Raw genomic sequence first — 18,338 nt, 5'->3', positions numbered from 1 at the left:
CATTCCCTATCTGCTTTTACCTCCAGTCTCTGTCTTCACATCTCCCTTTGAATGGATCACCGTTCCTGCAAAAATTGCTTTCGCTTTCTGTTATGACATCTTTTAGCACACAAAGGAGTCATTTTGTTATGTTGAGTGGCCTCTTGTGGTCACTGGTAGTACTACGCCTTATGGCGGTGATGAGTGGTTAGCCTTTTAGCTAGATAGATATCGAATATATGACCTACACGTTCATTTAATGTGTTTCTGTTATGCAGAGACATTAGGTGCAGATTTATATTTTTGCAATTATATTGCCAGGCGTTTTTGCTCAATAGCTAAGTAGCAAATCTGGATCTCTCTTGGCACAGTGGTTAGCACCGCAGCTTCCCAGTCCTGGCTTTATGGGTTTGATTGTGACCAGGGCCAGATCTGTGTTTATATGTTCTTGTATGTTATCTGGGTGCACCAGTGTTCCAGAGCATTGTGGTATACATTGTCAACATACGGGATATTGATATGTTGACGCAATGCATGTCAACACTGCTATTCTACCCTTTTCTCAACACAAAGTTAACACTCCTATGTTCAATATGTACACCCACATAAGGTTAACATGTTTATAATATTGACAAGCAACATGTTGACATTGCGAATGTTGACCTAGAAATCACATACAGTACCCTCCAAAGATATACGGGTAGTTGAAGTCAGCGGGTTTAAGAGAGTAATGTTGGATCAAACCTGTACCCTCCAAATGAAAGTGCATATGGCTAATGTTAAGTACCAAGGAAATCACTAACAGGGTTACCACATCATTCCTTTAATTCCGGACACATATTAATTACACAGGTTCTGTGGCAGTTTAAAACCAGGTGAAATGGTGTCTTGAAGTCAGCCAGCCACAGAACCTGTGTAATTAATATGTGTCCGGAATTAATGGGATGAGGTGGTAACCCTAACAGTACTTCATATTTTATTTTTCGAGACGTCATGGTGAAAACGTTCTATCTAAGATCATGGTTATTAATGTCACCCAGGGCCATTAAGATAGCTGTGGGGCCCTAGTATTTACATGGGCATGGCAAAATCTGGGATGTTTGGCCATGTCCCTCCAAAATAATAATAATAATGGGAAATACTATGTGTGGCAATAAGTAGCTATAAAGGGGGTAATTTGTTCACCTGAGCAGCTGGCCATACTATTATGATCTCACTGTGATGTCAGACCTTTTTGAATGGTTGCTAGGCAACGCACCAAACAGAACTAAAAGAAATAGCACAATCCAGCATTTAGCGTGCAGACTCCAGAGGAACTGCAAGCATTATTTTGTCAGCGTAGACTATTCTATCAGCATAGACTATTCTATCAGCGTAGACTATTCTATCAGCGTAGACTATTCCAATATGGATCAGCCTAAGTTACTCAATCGACAAGCACAGGAACACCGGTCAGTAAATGATTCTCTTCTGTAAATCGGAGAACACCCATTATTTGCTTTTCAGTGTTTAAAAGATCTTTTTACACAACTTGAGGGGAGATGTATTAAGCCTATGAAAGATATCAAATGGAGAGACACCAACTGTAACTGCGATCTCACAGGCTGTGCTTTATAAATAACAGTAGCGGATTGCTTGGTACTTTTATCTCTCTCCACTCTGGCTCTCTCTCCAAGGTTTAATACATAAGTATAGCAGGAGAATGGAATTGACTACTGTACACAAACCCAATACCGCCGTGCAGTGCCAGGTGTGGTTAATGCTAACACTTTACCAGCTGTTTTAGAAATGTAGACCTTTTTATTGACGTGTATTACATTTCCCCCTGGCAAAGTGTCTAACATTTGTGTACCCTTGGTTGGTGCCCCTGCTCCTTAGGTGTGATATAAGTTAGACACTGCCTCCAAAACTAAGTAGAGGGGTGGGATTCAATGCCACCTGAGTTTGGCAGCTGTCCAGGGTACCTGTCGAAGGTTTTTTTAAAGAGGCAATCGCTTACAAGCATGGTTTTGCCTTGTAAGTGATTGGCCTTTAAAAAATGGCTGTGTTCAGCCAGCATTATATCTTCCCTGTAATGTTATAATATGAATGCAAATGTCAATTGTAAAATCAGTGTTACCCTCTTCTCAACTCCACTGAAAGCCGACCATCTGGGACAGATTTAGGGTCAAAGTCAACATAGTAGGAGCTCAGATCAGGATGTCCAACACTTTCCCTTTACAAGTTTAATAACTCGTACATAGAATATTGACAAGAATCTTCCCTGCAAATTCCTAGCTGTCACTGCATAAATGTTTAGCATTTACGTTACAATAACACCCACTACAAGTCTTAAGGTGCCCATACACTAGTAAGATTTATCTTCAGATCTGGCTGGTTGGAACAAAAACATGGTTATGGATGAGTGACAGTTTGTCAGTTTTACAGCATTTCCAAGCAAATGGTCAACTGTAATTTGCTCTCATCCATAACCATGTTTTTGTTACAACCAAACAGATCTGAAGATAAATCTGCGTGTGTATGGCCACCTTTAGTCCCTGCATCCAATTCTTTGTCTCGGCATGCCTCCGGGTTGCATGTGCGATAAACTTGGACACAGAACATTGGCCAACTGCACACATTTCGTCACTGTGACTACCTCTGAATCACTCCCTGTGTTTTCTGTAACATTTACAAGTATGCAGCATCCCTTATTTCTGCTTGGGGTAAATGTTAATGGTGATCTATGGTTATGAGAATTGTTTAATCACGATGTTGGACCCTGTGTTACATAGAACTCTGCATTTCCATGTAACAGTTATGTGTTACAGTGTATCAGAGATTATGAGGTGACAGTTGGGACAGCTGAGTCAGGGCAGTACATGGGCCCTCATTCAGGTGCGAATACTTCAAGGAATTTAAGGATTTTATTTAACAACTCTCCTCTCTTAAGTACCAAGAAACTCAAAAGCGGTACCTCATATGTTAGTTTGGGAGAGGTCATGTTGAAAACGTTATATCTAAGATCGTGGTTATTAATGTCATGCCAGGTCATTAAGATAGCTGGGGGGCCCCAGTACTAAACGGAACATGGCAAAATCTGGGATGTGTGACCATATCCCTCCAAAATAATAATGGAAAATACTATGTGTGGCAATAAGTAGCTATAAAGGGGGTTATTTGTTCACCTGAGCAGCTGGCCACACTATTTTGATGTCATTGTGATGTCATGGAGCTTTCTGAATTGTTGCTAGGCAACGTACCAAACAGAACTAAAAGATATAGCAAAATCCAGCATTTCGCGTGCAGACTCCAGAGTAACTGCAAGCATTATTTGGATCAGTATAGACTATTCCAATATGGATCAGCCTAAACAACTACTCAAACGACAAGCACAGGATCACGGGTCAGTGAATGATTCTCTTCTGTACATCGGATAATAATTTTTACATAACTTGAGGGGAGTTGTATGGAGAGAGACAACAATGGAGAGAGACAACAACTGTAACTGCCATCTTTATAAGCCATCTGTGCTTAATAAGTAACAGAAGCGGATTGCTTGGTACCTGGTAACTCCTATTTGGGTTTCTTTGTGTATAATGGTTCAACTCCAAATATTCTCCCAAATGTTGACGTATCACATAAGACATCCCAAAAAAATGGAGTTGTAATACTTATGTTATGGTTTAAAAATGTATTTGTACCAACAAAAGTCTCAAAGTTGGGAAAAAACACATAAAATAATTACAAACTAAAAGTATTCCCCAAAAATAGTAAAAATATTTATTTCAATAAAAGAACAGGAAAGTACGAATAGTATACGTTACATGTATAGGTAAAAGGTAGCGCGGGACTCCTTTACCTTTAGTAGATTAAAAAAACATTTTATCAGTGCCTCAGGCCGACCGGTATCACCTCGCTAGGAGACTTTGGGCCTTATTCAGATCTGAGCTCAGTACAAATTTGTTTGGAAAATGGGCAAAACCATGTGCACTGCAGGAGGAGCAGATGTAACCTGTATAGAGAGAGTTAGATTTGGTTGAGTTATTTTGTTTCTGTGCAGGGTAAATACTGGCTGCATTATTTTTACACTGCAATTTTGATTTCAGTTTCAGCACACCCCACCCAAATTTAACACTCTTTGCTCCGGTTACATCTGCTCCTCCTGCAGTGCACATGGTTTTGCCCATTTTCCAAACAAATTTGTACTGAGCTCAGATCTGAATAAGGCCCTTTATCAAGAGTATAAAGTGAAGCGCTCACATGATAGTACTGTGCCTGCAAAATCTTGTTGGTGCAACTGCAACTCATTCTGAATCGGATATCAATGCCGCTTTGTGACTACACCTGAATAAGGGACATGAAGCATAATATTCATATCACCTGGACCAAAAATCTTTTCTTGCATTTGTTTACTACACACAAAAAAGTAGTTTGGGGGAAATTTACTAAGATGTGTATTCTACTTCACATGTGATGTTGCTATGGCAACCAATATGATTCTGACTACTTTCTTCTAGAGCAGGGGTGGGGAACCTTTTTTGTGCCAAGGGCCATTTGTATGGGGAAAAAATTCTTCGGGGGCCATATGTAAAAATTTCTCTTACAAATTGTCCTGCTGCAGCCGTCCCTCGCTCCGGCGGCTGCCACTGAATAGGAGTGACAGTCTCCGGCTACTGCTGATTAAGAGGAATCTCGCCAGAACTACCGACCTCTCGTGAGAATTCCCCTGTACTTCCGGCAAAGCTGCCAGGTGGGTGGAAGGGCCACTCAGACCGGTTAGTTCCCCACCCCTGTTCTAGAGGGTGCTAAATAAATGAGAAGTAGATTCTGATTGGTTGCCCATAGCAACACCACATGTGAAGTAGAATACACATCTTAGTAAATTTCCCCCTTTGTCTTCTTTTTTTTATAGAAATATTCTCTTCCCATAAATCCCATCTCAGAAATGCAAAGTTCTGTACTGATAAACTTGACCCTTATCCCTTTATGTTTTTTTTTATTATAACAGTGATGAAAATTACTGCCCTGTGCAAAATGAAGTACTTTCTTCCCTGAAACACTCATACCAAGTGCTAGAGTTTCTGGGACAAGGATCTTTCGGCAAGGTGGTGAAATGCTGTGAAAGAGGCACCGGGAGGAACGTAGCAATTAAGATCTTTAAGAACACCCCTTACTTTGCCAAGGAGGGACAAATGGAGGCAAATATAATGACGTGGCTCAACAGGAATGGAGCATATGAATACAACATTGTTCAAGCATATGAGAAGTTTAGCCACAAGAACCACACATGCATTGTTTATGAGCTGCTGGGACAGGACCTCTACCAATTTATGAGGCAGAATAGGTTCAAGCCAACACCACTTGTAGACATCCGACCGATCATACACCAAGTGTGCACTGCTCTCGACAAGATGAAAACCCTGGGCATCATCCACACAGACCTAAAGCCCGAGAACATAATGCTGGTGGACCCTATAAAAGAGCCTAACAGGGTAAAGGTCATTGATTTTGGATCTGCCATAGTGAAGTCCAATGCAAAGCATCCCAGCTATGTGACAACCAGGTATTACAGGTGAGACATAGTCAGATTAGCCCCTTGTAAGACTCAGATTAGTGTCTCAGGACAGCAGTTTTATGTAACATGAGGAATAATATGGCGGTGGGATCTTGTATACTACTTTATTTCATGTTTGTGTCAGTGTTATATAACTCCTTTTGTGCTTCTGTTGCTGAGTAACTATCGCTGTTACTCTTATACATAGCTCGGTTCTTGTAGATGCTGTCAGAAAGCGGTAAATTTAGGCCCGCCATCAGGAATTTTGGGGCCCGGCACTCATTTCCAGTCGCCCAAACCCCCCCTCTCCCTCCTCACTTGACTTACCATAACCTGGCTCCTGCTCCCCATCTCCTCTTCTGCTGAGCTGTAGCCCAAAGGTCCCAGAGCAAAGGATTCTTCAACTCAAGATCCCGGCAGACAATTAAAATGCAGCACCAGCTGGTGAGCCAATTAGAGCTTGCGTACCGTCTGCCGCTCTGATTGGCTGCTGCCACGCAAGCTCTGATTGACTCAAAAGCTGGTGCAGCATTTTAATTGGCCGCCAGCGTCCTGGGTTGAATAAGCCTGCGCTCAGGGACATGCTTTGTTCAGCACAGCGGAGGCAGTTGGGGGGTTGTGGCGGTCAAAATGAGCTGCCTGGGCCCTTCCAGAGGTCGGGCCTCGACAGCTGTAACCATAGCACCCCCCTATTGGAGGCCCTGAGTAAAGGTAATAGATGAATAGGATTTAATGGATAAGTTACTGTCTACAAGAGCATGAGAGGCCAACAGCACTGTGGCTGATTGTTCTAACTGCCAGCACTGCTTGTTCTAACTGCCAGCACTGCTTGTTCTAACTGCTGGCAATGCTTTTTCTAATGGGCCCCATACATCAGCAATCACAATTTATGGATTTCCAGATCCAGGGATTTTTTGGCCAGATAAATGGATTTTACAATCTATCTGACTTTGCCCACACATTACAGATTTATTTCAGTGATCGCCAGATTTTTCCATCTAAAGATTGCATCTTCATATCTGGAAATTGCCCAATCGATTGCTGTTCATAATGTAAATAGATGGAGAAGACGAATTGGGAATGCCCACACATATAAAAAAGATCTGCAGATAATACCAGATTATTAAACATGTTTAAAAACCTGATTAAGCAATCGATTGGCGATTTTGATTGGGATTGCCAAAAGGGGGAGCCCACACATCTAAAATTAATTGTGGCAATCATCTCCATATCTGAAAATTGTCACATCTCCATATCTGAAAATTGTCACAATTAATTGCTGATGTATGGGGCCCTTAACTGCTGGTACTGCTTGTTCTAACTGCTGGCACTGCTTGTTCTTAAACATTTTAGCACCTCATGTGTGTGTACCTCTAGCATGTTAAACCTTAACTTAACTTATCTTAACATTAAACCTGAAATAAAGACTCGGAGACATAGGTTTGGCAGAAATTGTTAGCTGATTTATTATTTGAATATTTAAGCTAGTTTTTGATTTGATTAAACTAATTTAAATAAATGGTGGCCAAGAAAGAACGGCTACTAAACTAAACTCCACCCCCAAACTCAGCATACGTAATCAAACTACCCTACCAAGCGGTATCCACTCGACCTACTACATTGACTACCACCCAGCCAGGTGGTCTCGCTGCCCCCAAGCGGGAGATCGAGCGAAAGGCATAAGTCAATGAATAGGCGAGCGCACCGAAAACAATCTATATGTTGCATAAACGGGTAATGGACAGGGGCAAACGCAGGATTTTCAGAAGGGGGTTTCCAGAGGGGCGGAGCAAAGCACGGAGATGGACACTTAGGTGACCCAGTATATGCTTTGATGTCCCGCGGGTGGTAGGGGTATTATATCAACCGCTCTGCCTGTACGGCCTGGATCAGTAATTTCCACTAATTACCCCTTTACTGCACAAATGGTGGGAGATGGGGTGGGAGAAGGGGGCATTGGGCTGAAAGAAGGGGCCCTGATACATAACTTCCAGGGTGGTAGAGGATGTTTAATATGCAGAGATGGGGTGTATAGTGGAGTGGGCTTATTATTCATAATTTTCTGGTGGGAGGACAGCTTGCTTGACTGCAGATATCTCCAGTTCCCGGAAATAGATTTCTTAGATTTTAATGGAATTAAAAACTAGAGAATCTCACCTACCAAATGGTATTGGGGACTAGGGGATCAGAGTTCAGGAGGCAGAGCAATCTGCCAATGAGTATATAAAACTACATACCAGGTGTGTGGAGCTGGAGCAGTAACCAGCTGCTGGAAGGCTGATATCTCTGGTTCTGGGCACAGTAGAGACAAGCTTCTAGTGTCTTTCAAAGGGGGAGAGTCCCAGCTTTTGGGATATACCCCCAGAAAAACTCTATGTCAGAAAAAACCTGAAATATCTGACTGGGAAGAGCAATTAACAGGCTTGGATGGGGACCACTGCTTTGAAGTCAGATAGCTTCGGTTCCCAAGGTCCGATTTTAAAAAGACTCCTGGGGGGGTTTCTGGGTACTCGGAAACCCCCCCTGCGTGCGCTACTGTGGAGGCTAATAAACTATTAACCTGCCGTTCTTTCCCGCAAAGGCATGAACCCTGATCCCAGGGTACAGCCCCACCACCAGTCTAAGACACCCAAGCAACAACCAGAAGCAGATCCTCCAGAAACATAAACAGCCCCTCTGGAAATAAATGAACCCCATCAGGCCTATACAGGTGACGGCACTTAAACTTAATCCGAGTATGAGGTATAACAGCACCGCCGGCCGTTAAAACCCACCTTGTAACAGCCGAATTAAGCTTCTGTCTGGCCTCGTCAACCACCTTAGCATCTCTGGCCCCTCTCCAACAGATACGAGGCACAATAAAAGTCCACACTAACGTACAGTGTGCCCAGGCTGCACAAATGGCCTCCAGATCACTCAGGATCTGGGCCCGCAATCTCAATTGGGACATTTTCTCGAGGTCGTTGCCACCGAGATGAAGCACCAGGACTTCGGGCACCCCAAACCTGCGAACATTCACCATAAGGAATGACTTCAGGGTGCCCCAAGTCATTCCCCTAATACCCAACCACCTAATGTATTGGGAGCAAGGAAACTCAGCCCCCCCCCCAGAGGCAACCAACCTAGCAGCCCAATAGATAAAGGAGTGACCCACTACCCACACCTTTAACCTATCGTACCCCACACCTATAAAGGAGAAGAAAAAAGAAGCCATTAGTACGGTTGAATTGTTATGAAGGGACATGGTATTGGACTAGAGGATCTGCCAAAAAAGAAAAAAAAAATTAGATTCTGATTGTGGCACATATTGGTGCCGGAGACATGCTTCAATCACAATTGAAGCCATACCAGGACACAAAAGGGAAGAGTCACAAACAATTGGGGGTAACAAATACGTTCTCGACCCCGGGCACGTGTTGCGCCCTGAACAATATGTTGAAGCGCAAACATTGAAGAAACAGATGGCTCAACACGCGCAACACAACAAGCGACTTGGCCCTCTGGTTGTTAATGGCGTGAACCGCCCCTAAATTATGACACCAGAAAAGCAGACTCCTGTTTGCCAGGCGAGGCCCCCAGATTTCCATGGAAACCATAATGGGGGACAACTCCAACAGCAGCAAGTCACGTGTCAGGCCCGACTCAAACCAAACAGAGGGCCAAGGAGCAACAGACCAACTACCAGCTAAAAAACAACCGAAACCAGTGGAAACTGCGGCATCAGTGAACAACTGCAACTGAAGATTGTCCACTACTGGAGCCAACCAGATCCGAAATGCTGGAGGAATGCAGCCCAGACCTCCAGGTCTCATCTGATCTCGCTCGACAGGCGGACTAGGTGATGCGCTCTGGCCACCCCAGCAGTGGCACTCTCCAACTTCCTACAAAACAACCTGCCCATAGGGATAACTTTGCACCGAAATTCAGCTGCCCCAGCAAAGACTGAGCTTGACGTAATGGGACTTTTCTGGCTTGGCGACACACTTCTATGGCCTCCCCGAGTTTCGTGACCTTATCCAGTGGCAGCGAGCAAAGCCCCTGCACTGAGTCAATCTGGATCCCCAGAAAGGAAAGGCACGTGACAGGGCCCTCCGTTTTCTCTTCCGCAATCGGAACCCCGAATTGATGGAAAAGAGAACGGATATTTTCTAGGATGGCTGCACAACGGGTGGACCCAGCCGGCCCCACACACAGAAAGTCATCGAGGTAATGAGCGATCCCGCTCTCCCCAGACGACTGCTCCACACACCAATGCAAAAAGGTACTGAACCTTTCAAAAAAGGCACAGGATACTGAACACCCCATCGGCAAGCATTTGTCGATGAAATACTCCTCTCCTATGCGAAAGCCCATTAACCTGAAAGCATTGGGGTGCAATGGGAGCAGCCGGAATGCGGACTCAACATCGATCTTAGCCATAAGGGCCCCTGCGCCGTATGACCTAACCATAGCCAGGGCGTCGTCAAATGACTGATAAGCCACTGAACAGCACGCTTCTGGGATGGCGTCATTGACAGAGAAACCCGCAGGGTAAGACAGATGTTGAATTAGGCGGACTTTGCCAGGGACCTTCTTGGGCACGACTCCTACGGGGGAGATAACCAAGCCATCAACTGGGGGCTGATCGAAAGGGCCAGCCATACGCCCCAACTGTAACTCTTTGTCCACTTTATCCCTTAACACTTCAGGGAGTGAACAAGCAGACTGCAGGTTTCTGAAGGAGCCCCCTCTAACTACACCCTGAACTGGCAACTGGAACCCCTGACTAAAACCCTGAAACAAAAACTCTGCAGTCGCCCTGTCTGGGTATCGACTAAGCCAGCCGGCCATCGCCTCGACCCTAACCGGGGTATGAGCCCTATCGAGGGTTCCCGGAGGGAACCGCCTTGGAGGAGGAACCTGCGCCCGCCCCTCTACCGAGGCGACCCCCCCCCCCGAAAGCAATTGGAGGCTGGGTGGTTCCCAGAACAATTGATGCAGACATGTTTAAACCTGCATTTCTGTCCCAGCTGGCAAGAGTTGTTGTTATAGGCAAAACACTTCCCCTTCGCCTGTCCTGTTCCCGCAGGCCTGGCCCCAGGGGCAGGACGTTGCGCCTGTGGGGTGCCCAGTGAAACCCTGGGAGCAGAGGAGGGGGCCGCGGCTGCCGCTGTAGCCACACCCTCGACTGCACTCAGATGGACCCTGACCACTTCCATCCACACCTCCACATCTCCACATCCTTACACCCCAGGTCCAATATGTGCAAGCAATCCTGCTTGCGTCGGAACTGCTCATCGTAAGTACGCCAAGCAGTGCCCCCATACTTGAGGTGCATGTCATGGACCATATGGATGTACCTTATGACATTCATATGCTCCTCTGGCCTGTCCTCCAGGTAGCAGGCCGCGAAGACGCAGAAACCTGCCAGCCAATTATCGTAGGAGCGGTACGCCTCCGCCCCTATCCCCCCTTTACCCTTGGCCTCTTTAAACGCCTTTTTGGACTCCTCCGTAAGGCTAAACACATACACAAAATCTCCTTTCTGAATTTTTACCCTACAGCTCTCTCTAAGGCCCCTCAGCACTGCCGTGTAGTCACAGTGCACCACCCCGGGAAGGTTACGCCTCTTGCGTGATAAGGCCGCCTTCTTCCTCCGTTTTGTCCCCTGCGCCAAGCGCCCTGCGGCCTTCTTAGCGGCCCGCTTCGGGCCTTCGCCGTGCTGCCGTGGTCAGACCCACCAGCAGAAGAAGAGGAAGAAGAGGTGGATCGGGTACCCTGGGAACTGCCTGAAGACCCCCCAGAAGCAGACCCTTCCCCGTCCTCATCAGAGGCCTCACCTGCTGACTCTGGCTGAGCAGCCCAGGTATCATCATCCGTGTCGGCATCGTCAGCCGTGTCGACCTCCTCATCGACAACATCGTCGACATCTGGGAAATCCTCCTCCATGGCCGTATCATGCTCATCCGGGACGGGGGCTGAGCAGCCTGAGGCCCGGCATGAAGGACCCCGCCTACTGGCCCGCCGTGGGGTGGAATGAACGGTATTGGGGTTACGGGCAGACCTCCCCCCCAGCACCGCTACTGCGTCCCCCATATCCTGGATGGCCCGCATGAACTGGGAGCTCCCACTAGCACCGTCACCCTTCGCGTCCCGTGGCATTGCCTGCACCAAAGGAGCCAGAGCCCCAGAAACCGAGGACCAAGCAGCAGAGAGGGCCTCAGGGTCAAAGGCCATGTCGGCAGATCCCACTGCAGAGCCCCGACCAGTCATCCGACCGTGTCGACCCCCGCGGGCGGAGCTACTGCCCCGAGCATGTCCAGAACGCCCAGGACCCCCCTCCGCAGCGTCACCCCCCGGCAAGCCGGGACCTATTGCCCAGCAAGGTGGGCATATATGGCCTCGGTGACCCCGGTGGGGAATCCCTCGATATTCCCAGATACCGCCGTGCCCCCACACCTCCCCATGCCCTAGCTGGCATGCGCACAAGCAATGCCCTCCGAGCCCCAGCAGCAGGCTGGATGCTCTGAATCAGGCCCCTATCAGGCAGAGGAGACACGCTCCTCTGGGACCCCGTGGATTCACCCCTCCCGGGACCCCCCCGCCGACTCCTAGCAGGGGCCGGGGGAGCTGAGGCAGCATTAGACCCACGCCCACCCGCGGACGCGCACCGCGACACGGCTCCACGCCGCCCACCAGCCGACACGGAGGAGGCTGCAGCCGCACCCGCAGCCCGGGGGCTGGGGCTAGCAGACACAGCCCTCCTCACACGCCGACCTGCGGGAGGCGCGGACGCCGTTGCCGCGGGCGACCGCGCGGTAAGCGTGGCGGCGGGCAGCTGGGCATCCTCAGCAAAACGGGCAGGCAGCCTGGCAGAACGCCGTGGGCGTGGGGACCGTGAGGACATGCTAGCAGAGGGAAAGGTGCTTAAATTAGGACAAGTGGAAGCTCAAGGGAGAAACGTCCACTCACCAAAATCTCAGCAGGAAAGAGAGGAAGACTCCTCCCTTTCCTGACCCCATATTCAGCTAGCTCTGCCATTCCCAAGCAGTTTATTTGATCCCCGAGTCACATGCTCCCTAATGGTCACACACACACAGCCTGGGACCCATTCTATGCCTAGTGCTAGCATTACATTAATCAACTGCCGACATTGCTAGTTCTAACTGCTGGCACTGCTTATTATAACCGCTGGCGCTGCTTATTATAACTGCTGCCTCTACTTCTTATAACTGCTGCCTCTACTTAATGTAACTTAGGATGCTGCTCATTTCATTTGCTATGACGACTTGGCATTACTGCTGTGTACAATTGTAAATTGCCCAGATAAAGCAGTCCATATTGACATGTTATGTGGCATGAAAGGATGCTAGTTTTTAGGGTCATAATAAGCATGCCCCTTAAGAAGAGTATGTCTGAGCTCTGTCATCCCAGGCCAGAAGAAGTGCACGGGTTTGGCTCTGTTATCTCTGTATTATATGTGTGCACCTGTCTGTATTTACATACATTCATACTCATCATGTTATCGACACATAGGTGATTTACTTAATGCTAAAGTGTTTAACATGTAACTCTTCCTCTCTCTCTCGGCGATACAGTATGTAGTAAACACAAAAAAATTATATAGTGGAGAGTGATAAAGTACCATCCAATCAGCCCCTAACTATCATGCTAAAGGCTGTTTGAAAAATAACAGTTAGAAGCTGATTGGTTGGTCATTTATCATTCTCCATGTTGTCAATTTTCAAAGCTTAGTACATCTGTCCCTCCCACAATCTCTCTCTCTCTCTCTCTGGATCTACCTCCATCTCTCTCTCTCTCCCTCTGCTTTGTCTGTCTCTTTTTCTTTCTCAGTCTGGATCTACTCCCGTCTGTGTCTCTGCACTAAGGTGGGAGATGTACTGAATATGGGATGGCAACCAGATTTTATCTATTATCTTCTAGAAGATGCTAAATAAATTGTCTCTGTCTATCACTTTTTCATTCTCTTACTCTGAACTTTGCAGGTCTCCAGAGGTTATCCTGGATTCGCCGTATAATGAAGCCATTGACATGTGGTCTTTGGGCTGTATAATGGCTGAGCTGTTTTTGGGGTACACCCTGTATCCTGGGTGCTCGGAATATGACCAGGTAGGTAGTGCTGTGCCAGATAATCATGTTTTCTATGTGGTTTATATGTATACACTGAACTATTCAGTGCTGTATCTATATAAGCTGCAAAGAGTGCCATGTGCATATGTACATAGTAACATACATAGTAATTAAGGCTGAAAAAATACATTAGTCCATCGAGTTCAACCTATCTGACTTGTAACCACTGACTTGAGTAAGTCATATCTTTAGGATTCCCTTAGTGGCCAGAAATCAATTTTGATTTAAATTCATTAACAGTTGCTGTAACCACCCCCACCGGCCATGACTTCCAGAATGTTACTGCTCTAATGGTGAAGAATCTTCTTCTTAATTCAGTTTGGAATTTCTTTTCCTCGAGCCTCAGTAGATGCCTGCGTGTCCTAAGGGAAGCGGTACATCTGTCAGAACAGACTTAGGTCTACAGTCATTAGGTCGACCCCGGAAGGTCGACTGTCCCCAAGGTCGACAGGGTTAAAGGTCGACATGGCTCAAGGTCGACATGACTTAAGGTCGACATGGGCCAAGGTCGACATGGGTTTAGGTCGACAGTCATTAGGTCGACATGAGTTTTTCACTGGTTTTTGACCCGGATGTCGACACAGTCGACATGGACACAGTTGGAGTTGAACAGCAGCCCCTTGCATCGCTCGCAATGCTTCGGGCACGGTGCCTCGCTGTGCTCGGCACACTATTTTATTCTCCCACCAAGCCCTAGTGGATGGTAGGGCATGAAATACCGCCTGTCGGCACATGTCGGCTCAAAAAACAGTGAAAACTCATGTCGACCTAATGACTGTCGACCTAAAACCATGTCGACCTTAAGTCATGTCGACCTTGAGCCATGTTGACCTTTAACCCTGTCGACCTTGGGGACAGTCGACCTTCCGGGGTCGACCTAATGACTGTCGACCTAAGTCTGGTCTGACAGATGACCGTTTCCCATCCTAAGTATAGGCCTGTGGGACCACAGGGCTCGTCAGACCAGGGAGAACCACATTGCATACTCTGCACCCATATAATCATTACTTCTTCTCTGAAGTCCAACATCAGCGGCGGCACCACACTGCAAATCACAAGGTGGCCATTCTCCTGGTGATTCTGGAATCCTGGACCTTGTGTGCTGTGGGGTCCCGTTTTGAGGCCTAGTTAGGGATGGCCATCGATATGTAAAAACATCGCTGGTCATCCGTTGCATAGTTATACACTATCGATGGCCAGTTTTACTTTTGAAACGATGGCCATCCCTAGACCTAGTTGTTGCTCAAGGTGTTTGTAATTGTCTTTTTTGTGTAATAATGCGTGTCATGTGCATCCACACAGATCAGATTCATCTGTTGGACCCAGGGGCTGCCGCCAAAAAACACTCTCAACTCAGGGAGAAAAACCACCATGTTCTTCCATCGTGACTCTCCTGCTTCTCCGTGGTGGCTGAAGGTAGGAAAACTTTCCTTTTTAATCCATGTTGTGTAGCAAATAGGATACATTGTAATGTGACATCTAGGTGACATCATAGTCCGCACTGCTCGGCTATATTATATACTATATAGTGACATCATAGTCCGCTCTGCTCAGCTATATTATATACTATATGTTATTAATATCAGATCTCCAGTAATGTCAGATCTCCAGCACGTATAGTTCTCTGCTCTCTAACAATTGTTTCTTTGACGCAGAGACCTGAAAACTGTAGCCAAGAATCACAGGAGTTCAGCGATGACAGATTTCTTAGTCTGGATGACTTACCGAAGGTACTTCCCTATGAGACACTGTTTGGGGTATATTGGCTCGCTCTAAAGGTTTCATGTATGTACTTTGTGGCACAGATGTGCACTCTACAAACATGTGTATATGTAAGTGTAGGTTCACAGAAGTAGCCGCCAATCAGATTCTAGTTATCATTTATCTAGCACTTTCCACGAGATAATAGGTAGAATCTGATTTGTTGTAAACCTGTAAAAGTTATACTTTGGCTTCCATAGAGCACCTGATGGGACAGTGTGTGGCAGCGTGTGACTTTAGGTGTTCCATCTCTGGATATCCAGAGTGGTGAGCAAGGGTTTTTGCCAGAGGTGTTATGGGAGCCAGAGCCTGGGGGCTTATCGGTTTTGTTATTCTCTACAGACGGACAGACTGCATTACTGACGTAACATGTCCGCTTGGTCTCTTTGCAGGTGAATGAGCGAACAGATCTTGATGGCTTTGACTTTGTTGTTGAGCGGGCAGACAGAAGACAGCTGGTTGATCTGCTGAAAAAGATGTTGGACCTGAATGCGGCTACAAGAATGACACCCAGTGAGGCTCTGAGGCACCCGTTTCTCACCATGGCCCACTTCAAGGATTTCCAACACTGCTCATAGTACGGAATTTATTTGATGTTTTGCGGCGCACTGGGGAACATAGTGGTAGCAATATAGGGGGCACTGGGGAATATAGTGGTAGCAATAAAGGGGGCACTGGGGAACATAGTGGTAGCAATATAAGGGGCACTGGGGAACATAGTGGTTGCAATATAGGGGGCACTGGGGAACATAGTGGTAGCAATATAGGGAGCACTGGGGGACATAGTGGTAGCAATATAGGGGGCACTGGGTAACATAGTGGTAGCAATATAGGGGGCACTGGGGAACATAGTGGTAGCAATATAGGGGGCACTGGGGAACATAGTGGTAGCAATATAGGGGGCACTGGGGAACATAGTGGTAGCAATATAGGGGGCACTGGGGAACATAGTGGTAGCAATATAGGGGTACAGGCAAATTGGCAGCGTTACTTCCAAACTGTCTGCAGCCCAAAATGTAAATCAATGTTTACTTAGAAGTCATGTTACTGCATGTGGGGCTATTTCATGTAGTGGGGTGACAGGGGTCCCAGAAAATTATTTTACGGGTAAAATGCAGATATTGAGGGTCAGCTGACAATGTAGTGGTTGAAGCTGTACATATACATATGTGTATAACTAAATGTTAATAGATATGAATTAATTATTTAGATAAGGGATGCCTTGTCCTTTGCTCGATCTGAGACAGAATATTCTCTGTATAGTGTGAAGGCTTTCTTCTGCCTCATATGATTTCTTGTTCACTCAGTGACATTGTGTCTTTCTTCCATCTTCCTTTCCCATTTTCGTCTCAATGCACAATTGAGTCCTTCCTTCTCTATAACGTCCCTCTTTCTCTCTCTATATCATAGTATAGACAGTTGTGTCCGGAATATGAGAATATGCAAGAGGCCAATGGATAACTGCAGCACTGCAACTAAGCTATCTCAGGTGCAGCAGAAGATGCAACCTCAACCGGTGCATCAGCATATCCCGCCTCGTCCAATGCCGAAGAATATCCAGCCTCGCCCAATGCAGCAGCATATCCAGCCTCGTCCAATGCAGCAGAATATCCCGCCTCGTCCAATGCAGCAGAATATCCCGCCTCGCCCAATGCAGCAGCATATCCCGCCTCCTCCCATGCAGCAGCATAAACCATCTTGCCAGATGCATCAACATATCCCGCCTCCTCCCATGCAGCAGCATAAACCATCTTGCCAGATGCATCAACATATCCCGCCTCCTCCCATGCAGCAGCATAAACCATCTTGCCAGATGCATCAACATATCCCGCCTCCTCCCATGCAGCAGCATAAACCATCTTGCCAGATGCATCAACATATATCGCCTCCTCGGGTGCAGCAACGGCCATTTCAACATGTAGAAACCAGAGACATACTGCGCCTTCTCGCACGTTTGGAAGCAGAGAAATATTATGCCTAATTCACACCTCTCAATGTATAACCTTAAAAGAACAATACAGATATCACCATTTCTTTCCAAATAGATTTTGCATTGGAGATTTCTCAGACGAGTGATAGTATCTGAAAAGATAACCACCAATTCTCACATAATATGTGAGTTGGTGGAATAGAGGACAATCATAGTGCAGGTTATCTTTGGTTAAAAAGAGGTTTTAATACAAGTCCGCACTTACAACAAGTAGACTTTTTCACAGCATGTATGATAAAACCCTCAGGCAAAGCTGCTGACAATCAGATGGAACAGGAACAAAACAGCATCGATAGGTCCATATACCAGTCCGGAACCAGATGATGGAAAATCTTTGCTGTACCGCCTTGTGGATCGCCAGACAGCCTCTTCTTCCTGGGGGGTCGTCACATCAACACTCAACGCGTTTCGATAATCTTCTTCAGGAGTGTATCATACACTCCTGAAGAAGATTATCGAAACGCGTTGAGTGTTGATGTGACGACCCCCCAGGAAGAAGAGGCTGTCTGGCGATCCACAAGGCGGTACAGCAAAGATTTTCCATCATCTGGTTCCGGACTGGTATATGGACCTATCGATGCTGTTTTGTTCCTGTTCCATCTGATTGTCAGCAGCTTTGCCTGAGGGTTTTATCATACATGCTGTGAAAAAGTCTACTTGTTGTAAGTGCGGACTTGTATTAAAACCTCTTTTTAACCAAAGATAACCTGCACTATGATTGTCCTCTATTCCACCAACTCACATATTATGTGAGAATTGGTGGTTATCTTTTCAGATACTATCACTCGTCTGAGAAATCTCCAATGCAAAATCTATTTGGAAAGAAATGGTGATATCTGTATTGTTCTTTTAAGGTTATACATTGAGCGCTGTGTGTTAACACCTTTTTTGTCTACTGTATCTATTTGGTGGTATTTTCTTGTATCATACACTCCTGAAGAA

At 46.4% G+C, this 18,338-nt stretch overlaps 1 protein-coding gene across 1 annotated transcript; it reads left to right on the top strand.

Annotated features, from left to right (window-relative positions):
• The first annotated feature begins 3,317 nt into the window (after nt 1-3,317).
• Nucleotides 3,318-17,387, top strand: LOC146071713 (homeodomain-interacting protein kinase 2-like). Its single transcript, XM_083179456.1, has 7 exons — nt 3,318-3,364; nt 4,970-5,533; nt 13,501-13,624; nt 14,948-15,061; nt 15,301-15,375; nt 15,799-15,983; nt 16,817-17,387. Exons 1-7 carry the CDS (start codon nt 3,318-3,320, stop codon nt 17,385-17,387), a joined length of 1,680 nt encoding a protein of 559 aa, XP_083035582.1.
• Nucleotides 17,388-18,338: the final 951 nt, after the last annotated feature.

Source organism: Crinia signifera, chromosome 1 (genome assembly GCF_055691185.1).
Source record: "Crinia signifera chromosome 1, ASM5569118v1, whole genome shotgun sequence".
In the NCBI taxonomy this organism is placed as follows: Eukaryota; Metazoa; Chordata; class Amphibia; order Anura; family Myobatrachidae; genus Crinia; species Crinia signifera.
Note: the sequence above shows the minus strand (reverse complement) of the source record. Positions and strands in the feature narration are given on the sequence as shown.

What these genes read in the sequence shown, in the direction of transcription:
- LOC146071713 (XM_083179456.1), top strand. Translation starts at nt 3,318, where the DNA reads ATGGATCAGCCTAAACAACTACTCAAACGACAAGCACAGGATCACGG. An exon ending in GTGACAACCAGGTATTACAG is followed by an intron (nt 5,534 to 13,500) that starts GTGAGACATAGT and finishes TGAACTTTGCAG; the next exon opens with GTCTCCAGAGGTTATCCTGG. An exon ending in GGTGCTCGGAATATGACCAG is followed by an intron (nt 13,625 to 14,947) that starts GTAGGTAGTGCT and finishes GCATCCACACAG; the next exon opens with ATCAGATTCATCTGTTGGAC.